Source organism: Festucalex cinctus, chromosome 10 (genome assembly GCF_051991245.1).
Source record: "Festucalex cinctus isolate MCC-2025b chromosome 10, RoL_Fcin_1.0, whole genome shotgun sequence".
NCBI classification, from domain to species: domain Eukaryota; kingdom Metazoa; phylum Chordata; class Actinopteri; order Syngnathiformes; family Syngnathidae; genus Festucalex; species Festucalex cinctus.
The window spans coordinates 6,401,397-6,419,171 of record NC_135420.1 but is presented as its reverse complement, the minus strand read 5'-3'; the positions used below and the strand labels follow the sequence as shown (position 1 = coordinate 6,419,171).

Below are 17,775 nucleotides of genomic sequence, written 5' to 3'. Positions count from 1 at the left end.
ACATTAAATGATATGGCATGCAAGCTGTTAGCGTTATTATTTTTGTACAGATTTAATCTGTTTTGTATATTGTTTAATGTATGCATCTTTGACATATAGCTTCTATCGTATAATTTCTCATTTTATGTAGCTCTCCAATTATGACCAATAATAAAAAATAGTAATTGTATTGTTACAATAATGACTAAAACATCTGCTGATTAAAATAAATACACTCCTCACCTTTAACTAAAAATAACTTGTGTAGGCAGATGCAGTACAATGATAGTCTGAATGTGTGTCAGTGCTACACTATGACAAATCAAATAATTTGTTATTGCTTTCACCAGGCAACTGTTTGGTTTTGGATGTTCTGTTTAGATACCGTATTTGTATATTAGAGCGTCTTAAACACGGAAATGAATGAACATGGATTCTGTACCACACGCGCGGCGTGCACACGCAGTTACATAAATGTGCAGTCTAACTTAGTATCTCAGTCAAATGAACAGCTCACTGATCGATTTAATTTTCTGTTTATTATACACTAATGCAAAAATAAATCCACACAGATGCATTCCTTTGGAGTAATGCAATGAATTTGTAGGTTAGTTAAGTGAATTAAAAATGTGAGGTAATGTTAGACCACTATTGCTCAGACACCTTTTTTTTTTTTAATATATTTTTTACAAGTCTTTTACGTTGTTTTAAGGATCATTTTGTACTTTTTTTGTGCATTCTGATTTGTGTTTGCATGCATCTGCACCTTCTGCTCCTCATTGCTCTTGTTGAGGTGACTCCTCCCACCATGCAACTAATCCCTCTGATCCTCTCTCTTTTTTTGGTTCCCATGTGGGATCAAGCGTCCATTCAGCATGACTGACAGATTGGACACATGGTGGACAGACAGACAGAGAGAGAGAGAGAGAGAGAGAGAGAGAGAGAGAGAGAGAGAGAGAGAAGGGGGGAGAGACAAAGAACCAGTGAGAGAGAGATGATCAAGGGATGTGATGGATGAGAGAGATTGAGATTAGTATTGAGAGATAAATGCTATTCCTGCTTTGTTGCACGTCGATGCTGCAAAGTCTGGGTGGGCAGTTCATTTCGTTTATAGCTTTGTTGGGATGCTGGACAAGTGCTGAGCTTCAAATTTCCCTTCATTTGCCGTCTAGCGGATGTTTGGTTTATGGAAGAGGACTTCAGTGTTGGATTGCATAAATATACTCTGGATGAAGTGAGATGGGGTAAAATAGGAGAGGTATATGTTAAACAGCTGTGAAGAATGTGATCTAGTACACCAGGAGGATGTGATTTTGTAGAGATTATTTATTAAGTGGAAAAGAAAGAAAGCCTATGTCTGTATCACCCACTGTTTTCTGATATGTTTGGTATTCAGAGAAGTGTTTGGGGAAAATGATTGAGCAGACAGGCGACTGCTTGGCTTTATATTCTTTATAGCAGCATATCATGCACTTTGACTAATCAGTCTGCTAAAATCTAGTGGAGAGTCATATTGCTAAGTGGCATTTAAATTATGAATGCACAAGTGAATTATTTGAATAGCAGTTGTTTGATTGTTGAGTGGTCCTCATAAATTATGTTTCACATTTTAGTAGTACATTAGTCTTGTCTATTGTAAGAGGTGTGCAGTATGACATGTGGTGTATGCAGTCGCCTCATGGTAGTAATCTGTAGCAGATGTACTCGGCATGCTGTACCAAAACATGAGACGAGTAAGTTATTACAGCTCAACATGTTTGTGTTCATATTGCAGTGTTGTTCTTTCAATGCTCAATTTGTGTCATATTATTGAAGTGGAACTCTGTTGTTTTTCAGGCCAACCCCCCTCCATTGGTGGTCAACACAGACAGTGTCGACACCCCCCCATATGTGAGTACCAAGTCATATATCATCAGTGAAGCTGGTTTTAAAAGTACACTGAACAAAAATGTAAACGCAACACTTTTGTTTTTGCTCCCATTTTTCGTGACGCAGACTCAAAGATGTCAAATTTTTCTACATAAACAAAAGGCAATTTCCCTTGGATATTGTTCACAAATCTGTTGAAATCTAAATCAGGTGTGCCTGAGGCTTGTTCCAATAAAAAGCCACTCTGAAATGTGCATTTTTCTCACACAGCACAATGCCACAGATATCGCAAGTTTTGAGGGCGTGTGTAATTGGCATGCTGACTGCAGGAATGTCCACCGGAGCTGTTGCCCCTGAATTGAATGTTTGTTTGTCTACCATGAGCCATTTCCAAAGATGGTTCAGACAATTTGGTTGTACATTCAACTAGCCTCACAACTGCAGAGTTCAAACCATGTGTAACCTCAACAGCCCAGGACTTCAAGATTGACTGAGTCCAGCCACCTGCACAGCTGCTGCAACAATTAGTTTGCATAACCATTCCACAGTCCCCAATCAACAACCTGCCAAGGACAATTATTGCACTGTGTGAGACAAATGGTGGTCACACAAGATACTGACTGCTTTGTTGAGCCTCCCAGACCCCCACAATCAAGCAGAACTGCACATTTCTAATTGGTCTTTTATTGTGGCCAGCTAAGACACACCTGTGCAATAATCATGCTGTCTAATCAGCATCTTGATATGCCACACCTGTGAGGTGGGACGGATTATTTTGACAAAAGAGAAATGCTTACTAACACAGATTTGTGAAAATATTTGAGGAAAATGGGCTTTTGTGTATGTATAGAGAATAGAGTGTTAGATCTTTGAGTTCAGCTGACGAAAAGTGGGAGTAAAAACAAAAAGTGTTGTGTTTTTGTTCAGTGTATATAAAGTGATGATGGTCATGCGACTATGATTGGATTAAAAAAATAACAGACATACCGCACGAATCATTCACAAAAGAAAATTCTAGTTGGAGAAGGAGACAGCATTTGTGTCATTGGCAGTGAAGGTCTTGATATAGTGGAGCTAACTTAAATACAGATGACATAACATCACTTCCACCAGCTACCCTGCTACTATCATCATGTGATTGACTGGTAAATGGTGATCATTCCAGATTAACCGAAACTCAGCTGGACTAGGCTGCCCATCACCTGACACCCAGAACAGTTGAAATTGTGCAGAAATCCAAAGGCCGGTTATGCAACGTCAGATTTAACATAACACGTGAACTACTACCAGTAGTTTGTTTCATATTTGAATGACAATGGAGTATCATTGCTTCTCTTTTGAGTTATTTTCATTGATAAAAATGTCATATTGTTTACAATCATGTCCGTGTGTACTATTTATAGATGCATTATAGTGTCAACATTAAATACCATAGTTTATTTCTACTGGGGATGGCCGGTTTTGGAAAATAATGTAATTCCAATTTTATTTCTTCCTCCAACAATGTTGCAATGTGATTATCATGTATTTGAAATGATAAACAAATGTATTATTTGTGGAAATGTCAATAATTTACTTATGGATCAGGGAAAGCATGCAGACAGCTCTGTGGACATGTGTAAGTGGATGTCATTTCATTCATAAATATGACAACTCCAATGGACAATCCCTCTTAATCTCTGTTCAATTTTGTTGCATGAATTGTCAATATCATCGTAATTGTTCCCCCCTGACCGTGCATAGCAACTATTTGGGGATAATATGTGGTTGGGAGCATGGAGGTTTACTCCCAGACGGACTCACAATCGGGGGTGCAGCAAGGCGGTCTCCAAATGCCCTCATCACAAGTGTGGCTGACTGCATCTTCCTAGAGGAAGAGCTTGCAGTTTACCTGTCTAAATGTACTTTGCATGTGCTAATATCATGCATGGAGCCCAACAAGTCAATTTCTGCTTCCGCAATGTTGAGCACTATGTGCACTTCCACCAGCCCTGGTGTTTTTGGCAATGAGGGGAACTGCTTCGACTGGCCATGAATCGACTGTGTTCCATCCCGCAAACAAAACACCCTATTCTTTCTTCGCTAGTCATGCAAAATATCAAAAGAAAAAAAAAAACTCATGCACAATTACAGCGCTTTGAGCCAGACTCGCTTTTTAACATATGGGAATGTACACAGACTGCATGCGGCCAATGCGCTAACGGGACCGACGTACTATCGCAACCGTGTCAACCTACGCAAGGGTTTTCCTTTTTAGTTTATTATACTTACTTACTAACTTTACTTTAACCTTCAGGGCCTGGTTGTTCAATGCTCTGTAATTTTAACCACTGTTTAACCCCTAACTGCCGGTTAAATTCTTAACCCGCCGTTAACTAACCAGCCGCTAAATATGCGTTGTTCAAAACATGGTTAGTCATACCGTTTGTTAACGGCACCGTCAAAGTTAACTGTGTCGTTTACGTCACTGGTTAGCACCGATATATCCCACAATTCGTCTTTTTGTTTACTTCCGGGTTGGCGAAAGTAATGGATACTATCCAAATCACCCCTGGCACTCTCCGGAAAAAAAAAAAGAAACCGGAAGTTGCTGACGAAGAAAACGTTAAACAATCAATAGTTGAAGTAATTTAGGAGTTTTTGTGACATTATTCATTAATTTTTAATTCATCGTAATTTGTTTTTGTTTTCTCTGTCCATTTTTAGAACTTATTAAAAAACACAGTTATTCTTTCTCTTTTGACCCAGCATGAGACTTGGAATTTTATTACTGCTAAGAGATAACGTGGGCTTAACTCTTCATCAGAATAATCACCAACGTCAAAGTCAAGCCCTCGATAGACTCTCTTTTTCCTGAGGCTCAATGGCATCATGAAGGCAGCAGCATTAGCCACGAATACAGAGTTAACCACACTGTTAAAAAGTTAGCGGCGGTCCTTAGGTGTGTTAACTTTAACAGAAAGTTAACAACTGGTTAAAGTTAACAGAGTTTTGAACAACAAGATAACAGTGCTGTTAAAGTTAATGGTCGGTTAAATCTACTTAACCAATGGTTAAAGCTATAAGCGAGTTTTGAACAACCGGGCCCAGGATGCCTTTATGTGCATTGGCCAATGGCAGAACCCAAAGTGTGTTTCAGCTTTAAATCCATTCATGTTCTGTTATAGCAACTATGTAGCACTTAAGCTAGCCTTGGAGGGTTTGTCTCTCCGGTACAACATCCAAGTTTGCAAACTCCCTTCATTTTTTAACGGCTACAAAGGCCAACAGCGAAGCAACAACGGCTTTGATAACAACGCTGAGATGGGCTTTGTTAACTGATTGCTCTACAGATTAATGTAATGGCCATTACCTGGCTAAACATTACCATACGCGCACACACATTTCCAGGTGTCGTTCTCGAAGAGCGCCTTTCACACGACACTGTGCAAGAGTCTTCCGTTCTTTGATAATCAGCAGTAGGTTTCAGAAAATGCAGCCATTTCTCTCAGTGGACTCATAAACCGTGCTAATCTCATTTCTAAAATGGGGGATTGATGCCATCTATTGGTGGTTATGCATCAGTTAAGTAGTTTCCAGAAGTGGGCAAAACCATCGTAATGTCATTGATGGATGCCCACCTTTGGTTGAGTGCTTCCACATTTTCGGTGAGTGTTTTATAACGCAAAGCCTCGGAAAAATACAAGAATGACCATCTGTACTGAGCTGGATTGACAGACGTAAACCTGCTTCAGGCAGTGCTCAGTCCGTGTGTTTTTTTTTCTAGACTTTGCGTCATAAAACATTCACCAAACACACGCAAGCATTTTCCAAAAGTTGAGCATCCGTCAATGACGGGCTGACGTATTCGTGGTTTTGCCAACCGCTGGGATCTACTTTACTGGTGCACAACCGTTTTAGAAATGAGATTAGTACAGTTTGTGAGTCCACCGGGAAAATGGCTGCATTTTCTTAATACCTACAATTGTTGTATTGCTGATTATAAAAGAATGAAAAAGGGTAGCTCAATTTTTTTTTTTCTCTGCTATTGTGTGATTTGGTAGATTTGGTGCGTTTATATTTATCATTGAACAGAATACCCTGTGGGTCTTGAAAATATCAAACTGCTCTACATTGGCTGGCAGCATATGAGGTAATTACTTAGAATTGTTCCTTGCATTATGAGTGTGTTAGGCAAAATTGGCATACGTGAATTTTATTTCATGAAACGACTGTGGATGTTATGTTAACCAATGACTTAGCAACCATAGTCAATGACTGTAAAAGTTGGAAATGGAAAGGAAACGGCAATCTTTTGTCGAAGTGTACTCCTGTGCACATGTACAATATTTGTACAGTATGGGTTATGGTCGCCCATGGACAGCGACCATCCTATTGAAATATTTGTAATTCTGCTACTGGTGACGTGCTAGTGTGTGTGCGTGTGAGACTCAAAAAGGGAGGTGGTGACATTAGAAGCTTCATTCTCATGAAAATTGGCTATTTTATGGCAATATTGCAGTCTTAGTGATTCGAAGATTACATTTAACCACATAATGATGTTTGTTTGATGACAATTAGTCATTCAGGCCTAGTTTTTACGACTGGAAAATGGTTAAATGGTAAATGCAGAAAAAATATCTACCCAGATGTCATTTTACTGGTAGCCAGCTGCCACAGCAAATCAGTGTCTGTTGTTGTTTGCTGAGTTATTATGTAATTACTCTGAAATTACTCCCTGATTGACTGCCTGGAAATCCAGGAAATTACAGATTCCTTTCAGCAAGTTTCACTTACAATCATGATTGTTTACTTGACATTGTTCACATTTCCTTTAAATAACAAGAATGTAAATATCATTCTACATGAGCTTAGTGCGCCTCAAATAGAGGGGCGCCCTGCATTGTTTTTGTTTGTTTGTTTTTTGTTTGCTTTACAAGAATGATTTGTAATTGCACATCCACTGCAGTAGGGGGCAATGGAACTCATTGTCACACAGTACGTGAAGCGTATTTTTTTATTTAATTTTTTTTCTTCATCATAGCTCCTCAGCAGAGGTGCACTTTGATAGACACATAATAATATTGTAGCGGCGAGTTGGGAGGGGTCGGTGGGTGCCAAACATAAAACAATAGAACTGCATTAAACATATTTTTTTTAGGATTCTGTTTGTATTAGTTGTAATTTTATTGAATTACTGAAATTATTGAATTTGAATTTTTGAATATGGTGTAATGATGGAAATTCATTGCAAACTAATCTCAGAGGCAGAGCACAGACACAGATTGCAGAGGAGATTACACAGCCCGTCGGGATGCCATTTGACCACTATGTTAATATGCAAGCGAGTGTGTGTGCTCCTCCTATGCGATAACATTGAATAATTCCATCTGATTTCAGTGAGATTAAATTGCAGTGGAAAAAAATGTCACACTTGGGCCTGGTCTGTTGGTGCCTTGCTTAAGGGATCTACAGAAACTGTAATCTGGAATGTAAACCTCTTTATTATGGCCTGCAGTTGACTTGACAGTACAGGGTTTCAAACCTGGGACTGTTTAGTCCCAACTGATTTGATACTACACTGATTTTTGTTTTTGTTTTTTTGTTTTTTAACTGTGTTTCTGTGTCATACTAACAAATGTTATTCTCTCTTTTTCCATGTACTGTCTCAAACAGGTCAATGGAACAGAAGCAGACTTTGAATATGAGGAAATCACTTTGGAACGGGTAAAACTATAAGGATGCCACCAACATGTTTTTCTATAGTTACTACTATACTAAAGTTTCTACTATGCTGCAAATTATCACTCAAATATTGGCAGGAATAATTTTAAGTTGGTAGTATTAAATTTGGTGTGAAATATGTGTTTTGTACCAAAAGGAAGTTTGCAAGTCAAGAGTGAATTGAGTGGTCTATGTCATATGCTCAACCTGACTGAGATGCTTCTCCATTACAGTTAATTTTTCTATAGGAATTTATGTTTAGCAAAATGTTTAAAAGTCTTTTTTTTTTTTTGTAGTTTTTTTTTTTGTAATGGGAGAGTTGTTAGTGTGATTGATTTGCACAACTTGAGCAATTTGAATTGAATTTATTACCTTTTCAATCTTATGTACATATTGTAGACCGTAAGTTTTTGCCTCTATCCTTTTCACCATTTTGCCCAACTTACTTTATTTTTATAAACGTTTCTATTCCTTGTCTACTGTCCTCTACTTTCTTTCTGTGTTCTTCTGTCCCCTCTCTCAATTATACTCTCCTTTGTATCTCCCTGAGGCGCTCTTGCCATCCCTCTCGCTTAGTCTATTCTCCTGTGACCTGGATCTGTCTGCTTGACTGGCTCTGCTTTAAAGACGCTATTGATATACACGCAAACAGGGAACAGAAATTATGCACGTTCATACCAATGTCAAGGAGTAGAAGAAACATACATTTGCCAAAGAAGTTTGCAAAATCTGTAGAATTGTTTATGTCCCGTGTCATTGTGTTGGTAATTGTTGTAGTTTATTAAGTTGAAACACTATTATTATTAGTCGTAGTAGTGTTACTGTAACCAACAATCCTGACATACATTGTCTATCTCTGTTTATGCATAGGGTAACTCAGGTTTGGGCTTCAGTATTGCAGGAGGAACTGATAATCCCCATATTGGAGAAGATCCGTCCATCTTCATTACCAAGATTATACCTGGAGGGGCCGCAGCCCAGAATGGACGACTCAAGTAAGCACATACATGGACCAAATTATATTAATTTGACATGAGTCCATATTGGAGGTTTATCGAAAATGATAGGTAGCGACGTATTAATTATTGTTATCGATAATAATAACCATTATATTAATGTGTTTTTCTGTGAGTGACTGCCACCTCTCACCCAAATTCAACTGGGATTGGCTTCAGATCATGCGTAATTCAAATGTGGACAGCATTATAGAAACTGGATGGGTTCATCTAAGCAACAACATAAATATCCCATCACACCTCAGTTCTACAATATTTAGCTTTCTTAGGAAGAAGTAATGGTATGTTGTACAATATAAGTACACGTCTTGCATTCATGTTGAAATACTGATAAGGAATTTGATGTGTAGTAATTTAATTTGGAAAAAATACAAGTTGAATTAAATACCTTTGTACAATTTATTTATACAAATTATTCAGTCTCAGATTTGGTTTGAACACTTTTCATATTCTCTGTATGCAGTTCATAAACTTTTGTTGTGCAGGGTGAATGACGCTATAGTCCGAGTAAATGAGACTGACGTCAGGGAAGTGACCCACAGCGGGGCGGTGGAGGCACTGAAGGATGCTGGAGGTCTTGTCAGACTGTGTGTACGACGCAAGAAGAGCCTTACTGATAAAATATTGGATATCAAACTAGTGAAAGGACCTAAAGGTGAAGAAACACTATGAACACACAACATAAAAACACACAAAGTAGTAGTTGTTATAAGCTACACATATTGAAGTACTTTTTGAAGCAGGTTTGCTTTACGTAAGTTTTTGTTCTCTGGTTATGACTTCTAACATCCAGCCATCCATCCATTATCTACCGCTTATCCGGGGTTAGGTCGCAGGGGCAGCAGCTTTAGGAAGCCCAGACTTCCCTCTCCCCAGCCACTTCAACCAACTGGACTTGGCCAGCCGAGAGACATAGTCTCTCCAGCGTGTCCTGGGTCATCCCCGGGGGCTCCCGCCGTTGGGACATGCCCGGAACACCTCTCCAGGGAGGCATCCAGGAGGCCTTCGAACCAGATGCCCGAGCCACCTCAACTGGTACCTCTCAATACGGAGGAGAGCGGCCCGACTGAGTCCCTCCCGAATGACCGAGTTTCTCACCCTATCTCTAAGGGAAACCCCGGACACCCTGCGGAGGAAACTCATTTCGGACGCTTGTATCCGGGATTTGTTCTTTCAGTCACGACCCACAGCTCGTGACCATAGGTGAGGGTCGGAATGTAGATCGACTAGTAAATCGAGAGCTTCGCCTTTTGGCTCAGCTCTTTCTTCAACACAACTGGCCGATATAGTGTCCGCATCACTGCAGACGCTGTACCCCGATCTGCCTGTCGATCTCCCGCTCCAACCTGCCTTCAATCGTGAACAAGACCCCAATATACTTGAACTCTTCCACTTGGGGCAGGATCTCATCCCTGACCCAGAGAGGGCACTCCACCCTTTTCTGACTGAGAAAAATGGTCTCAGACATGGAGGTGCTGATTTTCATCCCAACCGCTTCACACTCTGTCTCGAATCGCTCCAGCGACAGTTGGGGATCACGGCTTGATGAAGCCAAAAGCACCACATCATCCGTAAAAAAGCAGAGATGCAATGTTGAGGCCAGAAAACCGGAACCTCTCAGCATCTTGGCTATGCCTAGAAATGCTGTCCATAAGTTTTGAACCGAATCAGTGACATAGGGCAACCTTGGCGGAGTCCAACCCTCACTGAAAACGAATCCAACTTACTACCGGCAATGTAGACCAAACTCTGACACCGGTCGTACGGAGACCGAACAACCTGTATCAGGGGGCTTGGTACCCCATACTTCTGAATCCCCCCCCCCCCCCAATGTATACGGTAGCCGGACGCCCAGTGCAGTTATATTACTTTAAAAACACTCTCCCCTCATCGGGCGGGTCGGGCATTTAGTGTTGTGTGTGCGCGCTTGTAACTCATATTATGGTGCGCACAGATTGAACGGATTTCAAGCCGTGTCTCGCTTGTTTCCGGTGGTACCGGCAATTTCTCATGCAACAATATGGAACGTGCATTGAATGGTGGCATATTGGCTCTCTTGGTAAATCGCTTTGTGCTTAAAAAGACAGGATGCTTAGCGAACAGTCGAACGGACCAGTCAGAAGCGAGCTACGCCCCGCCATCTACGGCATTCAAGGATTGGTGACGTGTGCACCGCAGCTGGCCATGAGCTACGCGGCACTTAAAATTCATGACATGATCTACGTCGGTCATCAACGCGAGAGCAAACGTGGAGGCATAAATTAGGCTTTACCGTAGGCCGCATGGCAACAAGTAGGGATGTAACAATAAGGGCAATATTGTGATATCGTGATACTAAAACTGCCACAATATCGTCGTCGTCATGTTCACAATATTTAAAAGGAACACATCTGTTAAAAAAAAAAAAAAAAAAAGGTTGATTTCCATTTGTGCAATTCTAGCACCCTCTAGTGTCTATTTTATTAGTGCAGTTTAATTTTCATTAGGGATGTTTTGGCCTATGTTTAAAATCTGTGCTAATTGTCAGATGAAGGGGAACCTAATTTGCTTGAGAAGCGATCAATGTGTGCTTGCCTTAGCAAGTCAATGCCTCAATATTGTTATTGGAGATTGTAGGTGGTTTATATGCATTCCTGTTATGTACAAAAGCACAATATTGTGCTTTTTTTTTAGTATAATACAATACAGTGGAACCTCTACTTACGAACGTCTCTTCATACGAAATTTTCGAGTTACGAAACGCCTCAACGGGAAAATATTGCCTCTTGTTACGAAAGAAATTTCTAGATACAAAAATACATTACCGAACGCAAAATACTTTCGGCTATGGCTATTTCCTACCATAGGTACCTATGAGCGTAAATACTAGATCGGTGTTTGTGCATGTTTCTGGCATCCCATTGGCTAAGAGGAACCTTTACCATAGGTATCTATGAGCGTATACTAGATCGGTGTCTATACAGCGTCCTCATCATTCATCCCGCGGCCCATGAGGTGTTCCGATAGTTTTTCGTAAATGTATGAACTAACGGCCAACGAATTTGTGCAACAATTCAAACAATTGTTGATTGATGAAGGCACAGTTTTTAATTACGACGAGACGGGCCTTTTTTTTTTTTTTTTTTTTTTTGAAAAAAGATGCCTCGCCATACCGGAAGTTTCCATGATGTTTCAGAATTTGTTTAAAAGAATCGGCCAGAAAAAGTGTTCACCAGTCGGGTGTTTGCTCACTAAGATGATGTTTGCCTTGGACATTTACGAAGCATTGTTTAAAAACAAAAAAACAAAAAACAAACAAACATCCTTGGATCAGTTCTTTGTAAAACACCAGGCAGAAAAACACTTCTGAGAGAGAACATGAACCAAAGAGGGCAAAAAACGATGTGGACAGCAGTTAAGAAGGTAAATGACCATCATTTTTATTCTTTACTCTATTCTTTGTTTTTTACATTACGCAGAACTCTCATTTATTGTGCAATAATCTAATTGTAACATGTATTTGTTACATGTTCTGATGCATTTTTATGCTTTATAAAACATTTATGTCTGAATTTTGGGAGGCTCGGAACGGATTAGGGCATTTACATGGAAAATGCGTCTCGACTTACAAAATTTTCTACTTAAGAACTTTCTTCCGGAACCAATTAATTTCGTAAGTAGAGGTACCACTGTATTGCGATCTTTTTTTAAATATCGCCAACCCCCCCACAATATCGTGATAATTATCGTATCGTGACCTTCATATCGTGATAATATCGTTTCGTGATGTTTGGATATCGTTACATCCCTAGCAACTAGTGTCACTAAATACATAGTGCAGCTGGTAATTATTCTATTTTTGCCAAATCCAGTGTTCAGGGACAACTGACTAAATTGACCACAACACCGGAAGCTGTCTAATTTCTCGCTTCACACTTTTAAGCTTACTATGAAGCCAACATTATTGTCTCAAATGTAATTGTGGTGGAATACTGTAAAAACATTAACGCTGTCTTTATGTGGGGATATAAAACATTTCTCTAATATCAATATGGAAGAATATCTCAAGTGTTGAAACTTAAGCAACAAGGAAAAAGAATACTGATAATGTCAATATTCTAACAGTACAAGAGGCAGATGGGACTGGCTTGTGGGGAACCATCAGCATAATCAGTACATATTTTACTTCCGCTTCTTTCCATGCTTGAGTAATTGTGGTTCCAGCTGACACAGGAGACATTGCCACATTGGATTTTCTCTGGAGCAGTGTTTTTTAATTTATGCATTTCAGATGTTTTTTGGACAGTTTCCCCCCCTAAATTTGTATAAATAGTGCAGTATGTCTTTCAGGAGTCAAGGATATAAAAGTATAAAAGCAATATTACTATTTCCCCAAAAAGAAACACAGCAAGATTGATTGGTTGATTGATATTAATGACATGGTTATGTTTGGAAAAAGAAAAAAAAAAATCCTGAAATTAACCATTATTGCAGCTGATAATTGCATATTGTTTATTACAAACTGCACAATGCTTTACATACTGGAGTTCTGCTCTTGTTTGTTACTCTTATTCCACTCATGCACAGCCATGTCTTATCAGCCAGGTTTATGCATTTGATCATATTTTTCCAACTATTACTACTGTTACACAAGGGTGTTGGGTGTCCCAGTGATTGATTGGGGAGTGTGGGGCGGATGGATTTGTTTGTGTCTTATTGTCTTATTGTATCGTCTTGTGAGTTTTGATGAATATGACCGCAATTTATCACATTAACTCATTCATTCATTCAATTTCTGAACTACATATCCTTACTAGGGTCAATGTGATGAAAAAAAAGTTTCCATGAAGAACATTCATACTCAAGTGTTGGTTATTTCTTCTCAGGTCTAGGATTTAGTATAGCAGGTGGAGTTGGAAATCAACATGTTCCAGGCGACAACAGCATTTATGTGACGAAGATCATTGATGGGGGTGCTGCCCAAAAAGATGGACGGCTGCAGATAGGGGACAAACTCGTAGCTGTAAGTATATTTTTGTGTTCTCATTCTTGTTACTCTGTCTATTGTGCCCTCTCTTGCTAACTAATTATATTCTATAAATGAAAATTTAACACAACTTTCCATTCAAATTTGTAAAGCATGACAGTCATTATGCAAATACAATATATTATACACAGTATGTGTGTAATACAATATATAAAATTCTCACTTGAATTGCTTAGCTATTGCATGTTTTCTCAATGTTTGTCCAGGTAAATGCCACTTCTTTAGAGGAAGTTACTCATGAGGAAGCAGTTGCAGCCCTGAAAGCAACCTCTGATGTTGTTTATCTACGTGTGGCCAAACACACCGCTCTCTTTATCAATGAAACATTTCCTCCTCCTGATGTCACAAATTGTAAGTATATGCATTTATGTATCATTTTTGTTAGATGCAAATACGTTTTCAGAAGGAGGTAAATAGAAGCTAAAATAATAGCAATTCTACTTAAAGTCCTGTAGATGTTTTTAAGCCATCAGCCAAATTTCTTGTGACAAGCTACCCCTGCTTGAATGGCTGCCACTAACGTTAGCACGTTTTGCATTTAGTTTATAGCAGAGCTTGATGCTCTTCAGCGTGAAGAAAAGCCTTTGTTGCACTATTTCCACATGTCATACTGTTCTCCACGTATCCACTTTATGTCACTCAATCAATGCTATCAGTGTGTGATGAATTAGGAACTCAGAAAAGTTCTTTATCGCTTGACATGCAGGAAAAGAAAAGTGTGATTAAATGAATTTTTCTTAAGCATTTTCTTTCTGTAATTAATTAATTAAGTTAAGGCATTACAGTCCCAGTCAGAGTTCAAATATGTCCCTAGCATCCATCCATTTTCTCTACCGTTTGATCTCATGAGAGTTACAGGTAACTGGAGCTTATCGTAACTGACTTTTCACAGTTTAGAAACTAAAAAGTCTTTGACATATTTCGTACACAAAGGTAAAACAAAAAAATCATAGAATACTTAATTGGGCTGTCAATTAAAAGTTAAAAAAAACAAACAAACCCAAAAATATACTTAAAAAAAAAAAAAAGACTCAAACTCATAACATGTCTGCGGAAACAGTACACCAATCAGGGGCATGCTTTCACACAGCAAAATGTGCATATGCTACTGATAGTAGCTTTATAGTGGCTTTGCTGGAAAGAAAATGTTGAGTCTCCGACCAGAAACATCCCGGACAGACCAAAACAAATCCTTGGGCCCATACCCTTTAAAGAAAGAAAAACACACAATTAATACATGATGAAAATCAGGCATTACTATATGTTTATGGTCCAACATAAATATTAAACAAAAACAATTAAACTGGCCTGAACAAAAGTGGATTTAGCGAATAGTCTGTTTTGCTATTAGCCAATCTTGCGTATTGTAGTCCCAAAGCAATCAGTTTGCTATTCTAATTAATATGTCTCCTTTCAATTATGTGATTAGCATACAAAGTCAATCACCATCTATGCCACTTCACTCGTTAAGGTCGCAAGTGTGCTGGAGCCAAATGATTTCAGGCAAGTGGCTGGGTAGACCGTGGGCTAGTTGCCAGCCGATGATCGCATCACTTACAAATTATAGTAATTTTCAGTCCATCGCACCGATTAAAATCCTTGGCCAAAGATCCCAATAACAATAACAATCAGTGTTGGGAATAATGACGTTAAGTAAAATGGTGTCACTTTTTCAGTAGTGGAGTAATTCAATTAATTAATTTTCTCATCATTAGAACACTGTTACTGATAATGCCAGATGCCATACTGTACAGCCACGCCAACCTCTGAAAATAATTTCTAAAAACCGATCGCACCAATAATTTGTACTTTATGAATGAATGCAAATTTGCTCCAAGCTGTCAGTTTTGTGGGTATGATTAGAGCAATATCCTTAATGAATAGGTGGGTAACTGGGCGCAGACTGCGGGTGCAGTTGTGGTGCAATATTTCGCGCTATTGCCGCACACAGCACATTCTTAGTGAATATACCCCACTGTGTATAAATAACTTTAACACTATCTGACAGTATGATTAAAAGATGTTGTCTCCCCCCCCAGCCTACCCCCCACATCAGGACAATCATATAAGCCCTTATCTGAGCGGGAGCCAGTCTGTTAGCCCTGCCCCACTGACCACGCCCAGATACTCGCCAATGCCCAGGTCCATGACTGCAGATGATGATTTCACAAGGTAAGCAACATGTAATGTTGTGTTGTAATGGACAGTATTCACATTTTATTCGTTGTTTTAAAACTATTTATTTTTGTGGCGTTAAGGTCTTTTTATAGCTCTCCTAGAGAGCCCAAATTCACTGCCTGACCTCTGGTCGCCCTGGTAACAAGGCTGTGATGTGTGTGCGTGTGTTTGGGTGTGTGCGTGCTTGCGTCTATTTGGCAGATGGCAATCAGAATTTCTATCTGGCATGTAAACTGAGGTCACATACGTAGGTAGACACATGCACATTCACTCTCTTTAATCCATTTTAATGGAAGGATTACAGCCTATCACAATCCGCGTCACTCATCTGGCGTCACCGTGGTTACCAGAATATGATTTCTTCCGTCATAATCCTTTTGACCAATCAGAATGTTTTGGGTATAATAAATCTGATAAGCTGCAGACTGACTGCAGGATGGTCATTTTGATGTCTGCCCTTTTTGAGTTTCATGGTTTTGCCCACCTTTATCGTCTCGTTTCTCTTTTGCTGTCTTTCTGATTTGATTGCTTTGTACTCTAACTACTTTAAATATAATTTAATATGTGTGTATGTATGCTAGTATGTATGTATGTATGTATGTATATAAAAATAACATTGGAGGATTTTTAAATAATGTATTTGTAAATTATGTTGGAAAATAAGTACTGTATTTGGTCACCAACAAACAAGCAAGGGCTGGTTTGGGGGTCAGGGCTGAAAAATTTGGAAAATAATTAATTGCCTTTTTTCCGCCCTTAAAAATTCTTGATTGTGGTGTGATTTTTATTTATTCATTTATTTATTTATTTTTCCCGAGGTTTTTTTTTCCCAGATTTTTTTTTTTTAAACCAGCAAGCAAATGCCATACAATCTTGTGTATGACATGTAGCCGTGTATAATATGCACCCCCCAAAATCGCCTATAAAAAGCAGGGACTTCTGTATAATATGATCCCCTTATTTGCTGGAATTTTGTATTACACTGGTCAACAGTTTATTTTTTCCAGTGCCAAAGATATTTTAATGATTCCCGAGTAATTCTGTCCTGCTGTGTCCAAAAATTATATGTTTCTTTGAATTGGCTCTAGATTTTGAGATATTGATATTGTGGACAGTTAATTGATTTATACTTCATTTGGGTGTATCAAAAATATTTATCATTTATTCTGTAATAAACGTGAAACCAGCTTGTTGTTTACTGCTAATATTGCCAAATTTTCTGAATTTTTGCTTAATTTAATCATTAAAAATGATTTGCATATAGAAGGCTCTTTGTGATCATGATTGTCGTATTTCACGATATTACATAAAAAATGATAGAATGCTGTATGAACACACTTAAAAAGATAGATACAGCCGCAAAGGTGTAGCATTAAGAGAATAACAATGACACAATTTGCATATTTTAGGCCCTTTTGTTAAAAAAAAATGAGTATCTTAAAATCTACAGCTAATTCAGAAAAAACAATGTCATCAGCAATGTCAAAATACCCTAAAATTGCTGAAACCTTTGTGGCACCAAAATGTTTGTTGACCAGTGTTATCAGAGCGAGTAATATGAATGCATAAAGATCCTAAACATGCCAATAAAGTGTAAATACTTTTTAACCAGGTTAAAAACTATACTCTTTTTCCCTAACCAATAATTGAAGTATTTCAAAGCATTTTCAAAATCAGGTTTTCCAAAATCATAAAGTGCTAAACTCTGGCATCAGGCACCGTATAATAAAATGTCAGCATGATCTAGTATGCTTTTTAAAGTTCCATAATTAGTGATTGAACTTCAGGAAGACGTTGTGGTGATAGTTTGTGAAACACAACACAATTACACGCAAAAAAAAACTAGTCAAGTCAGACGTTAAGCCACAATGTGCCACCGGGAACGATTTTAAAGAAAAGCGTACCAAAAGACTGTAGTCAGTGTAATAATATTACTGTAGTTGAAAAGAGCGATTGGCTGGCAACCAGTCCAGGGTGTCCCCCGCCTACTGCCCAGAGCCAGCT

At 38.8% G+C, this 17,775-nt stretch overlaps 1 protein-coding gene across 10 annotated transcripts in view; it reads left to right on the top strand.

The window, feature by feature from the left end:
- The window catches only part of LOC144026558 (discs large homolog 1-like protein), a 139,576-nt gene that overhangs the window by 77,661 nt on the left and 44,140 nt on the right, over positions 1–17,775 (top strand). For 9 of the 10 annotated variants that reach the window (XM_077533271.1, XM_077533270.1, XM_077533273.1 and 6 more), the window contains 7 exons: positions 1,816–1,869; positions 7,504–7,554; positions 8,422–8,546; positions 9,053–9,222; positions 13,433–13,569; positions 13,800–13,944; positions 15,633–15,765. In XM_077533271.1, the coding sequence (XP_077389397.1) occupies positions 1,816–1,869; positions 7,504–7,554; positions 8,422–8,546; positions 9,053–9,222; positions 13,433–13,569; positions 13,800–13,944; positions 15,633–15,765 (815 nt within the window). Of the gene's footprint in view, positions 1–975; positions 1,713–1,815; positions 1,870–7,503; positions 7,555–8,421; positions 8,547–9,052; positions 9,223–13,432; positions 13,570–13,799; positions 13,945–15,632; positions 15,766–17,775 lie in introns of those variants that run through there. The other variant, XM_077533280.1, reaches the window with a different exon arrangement.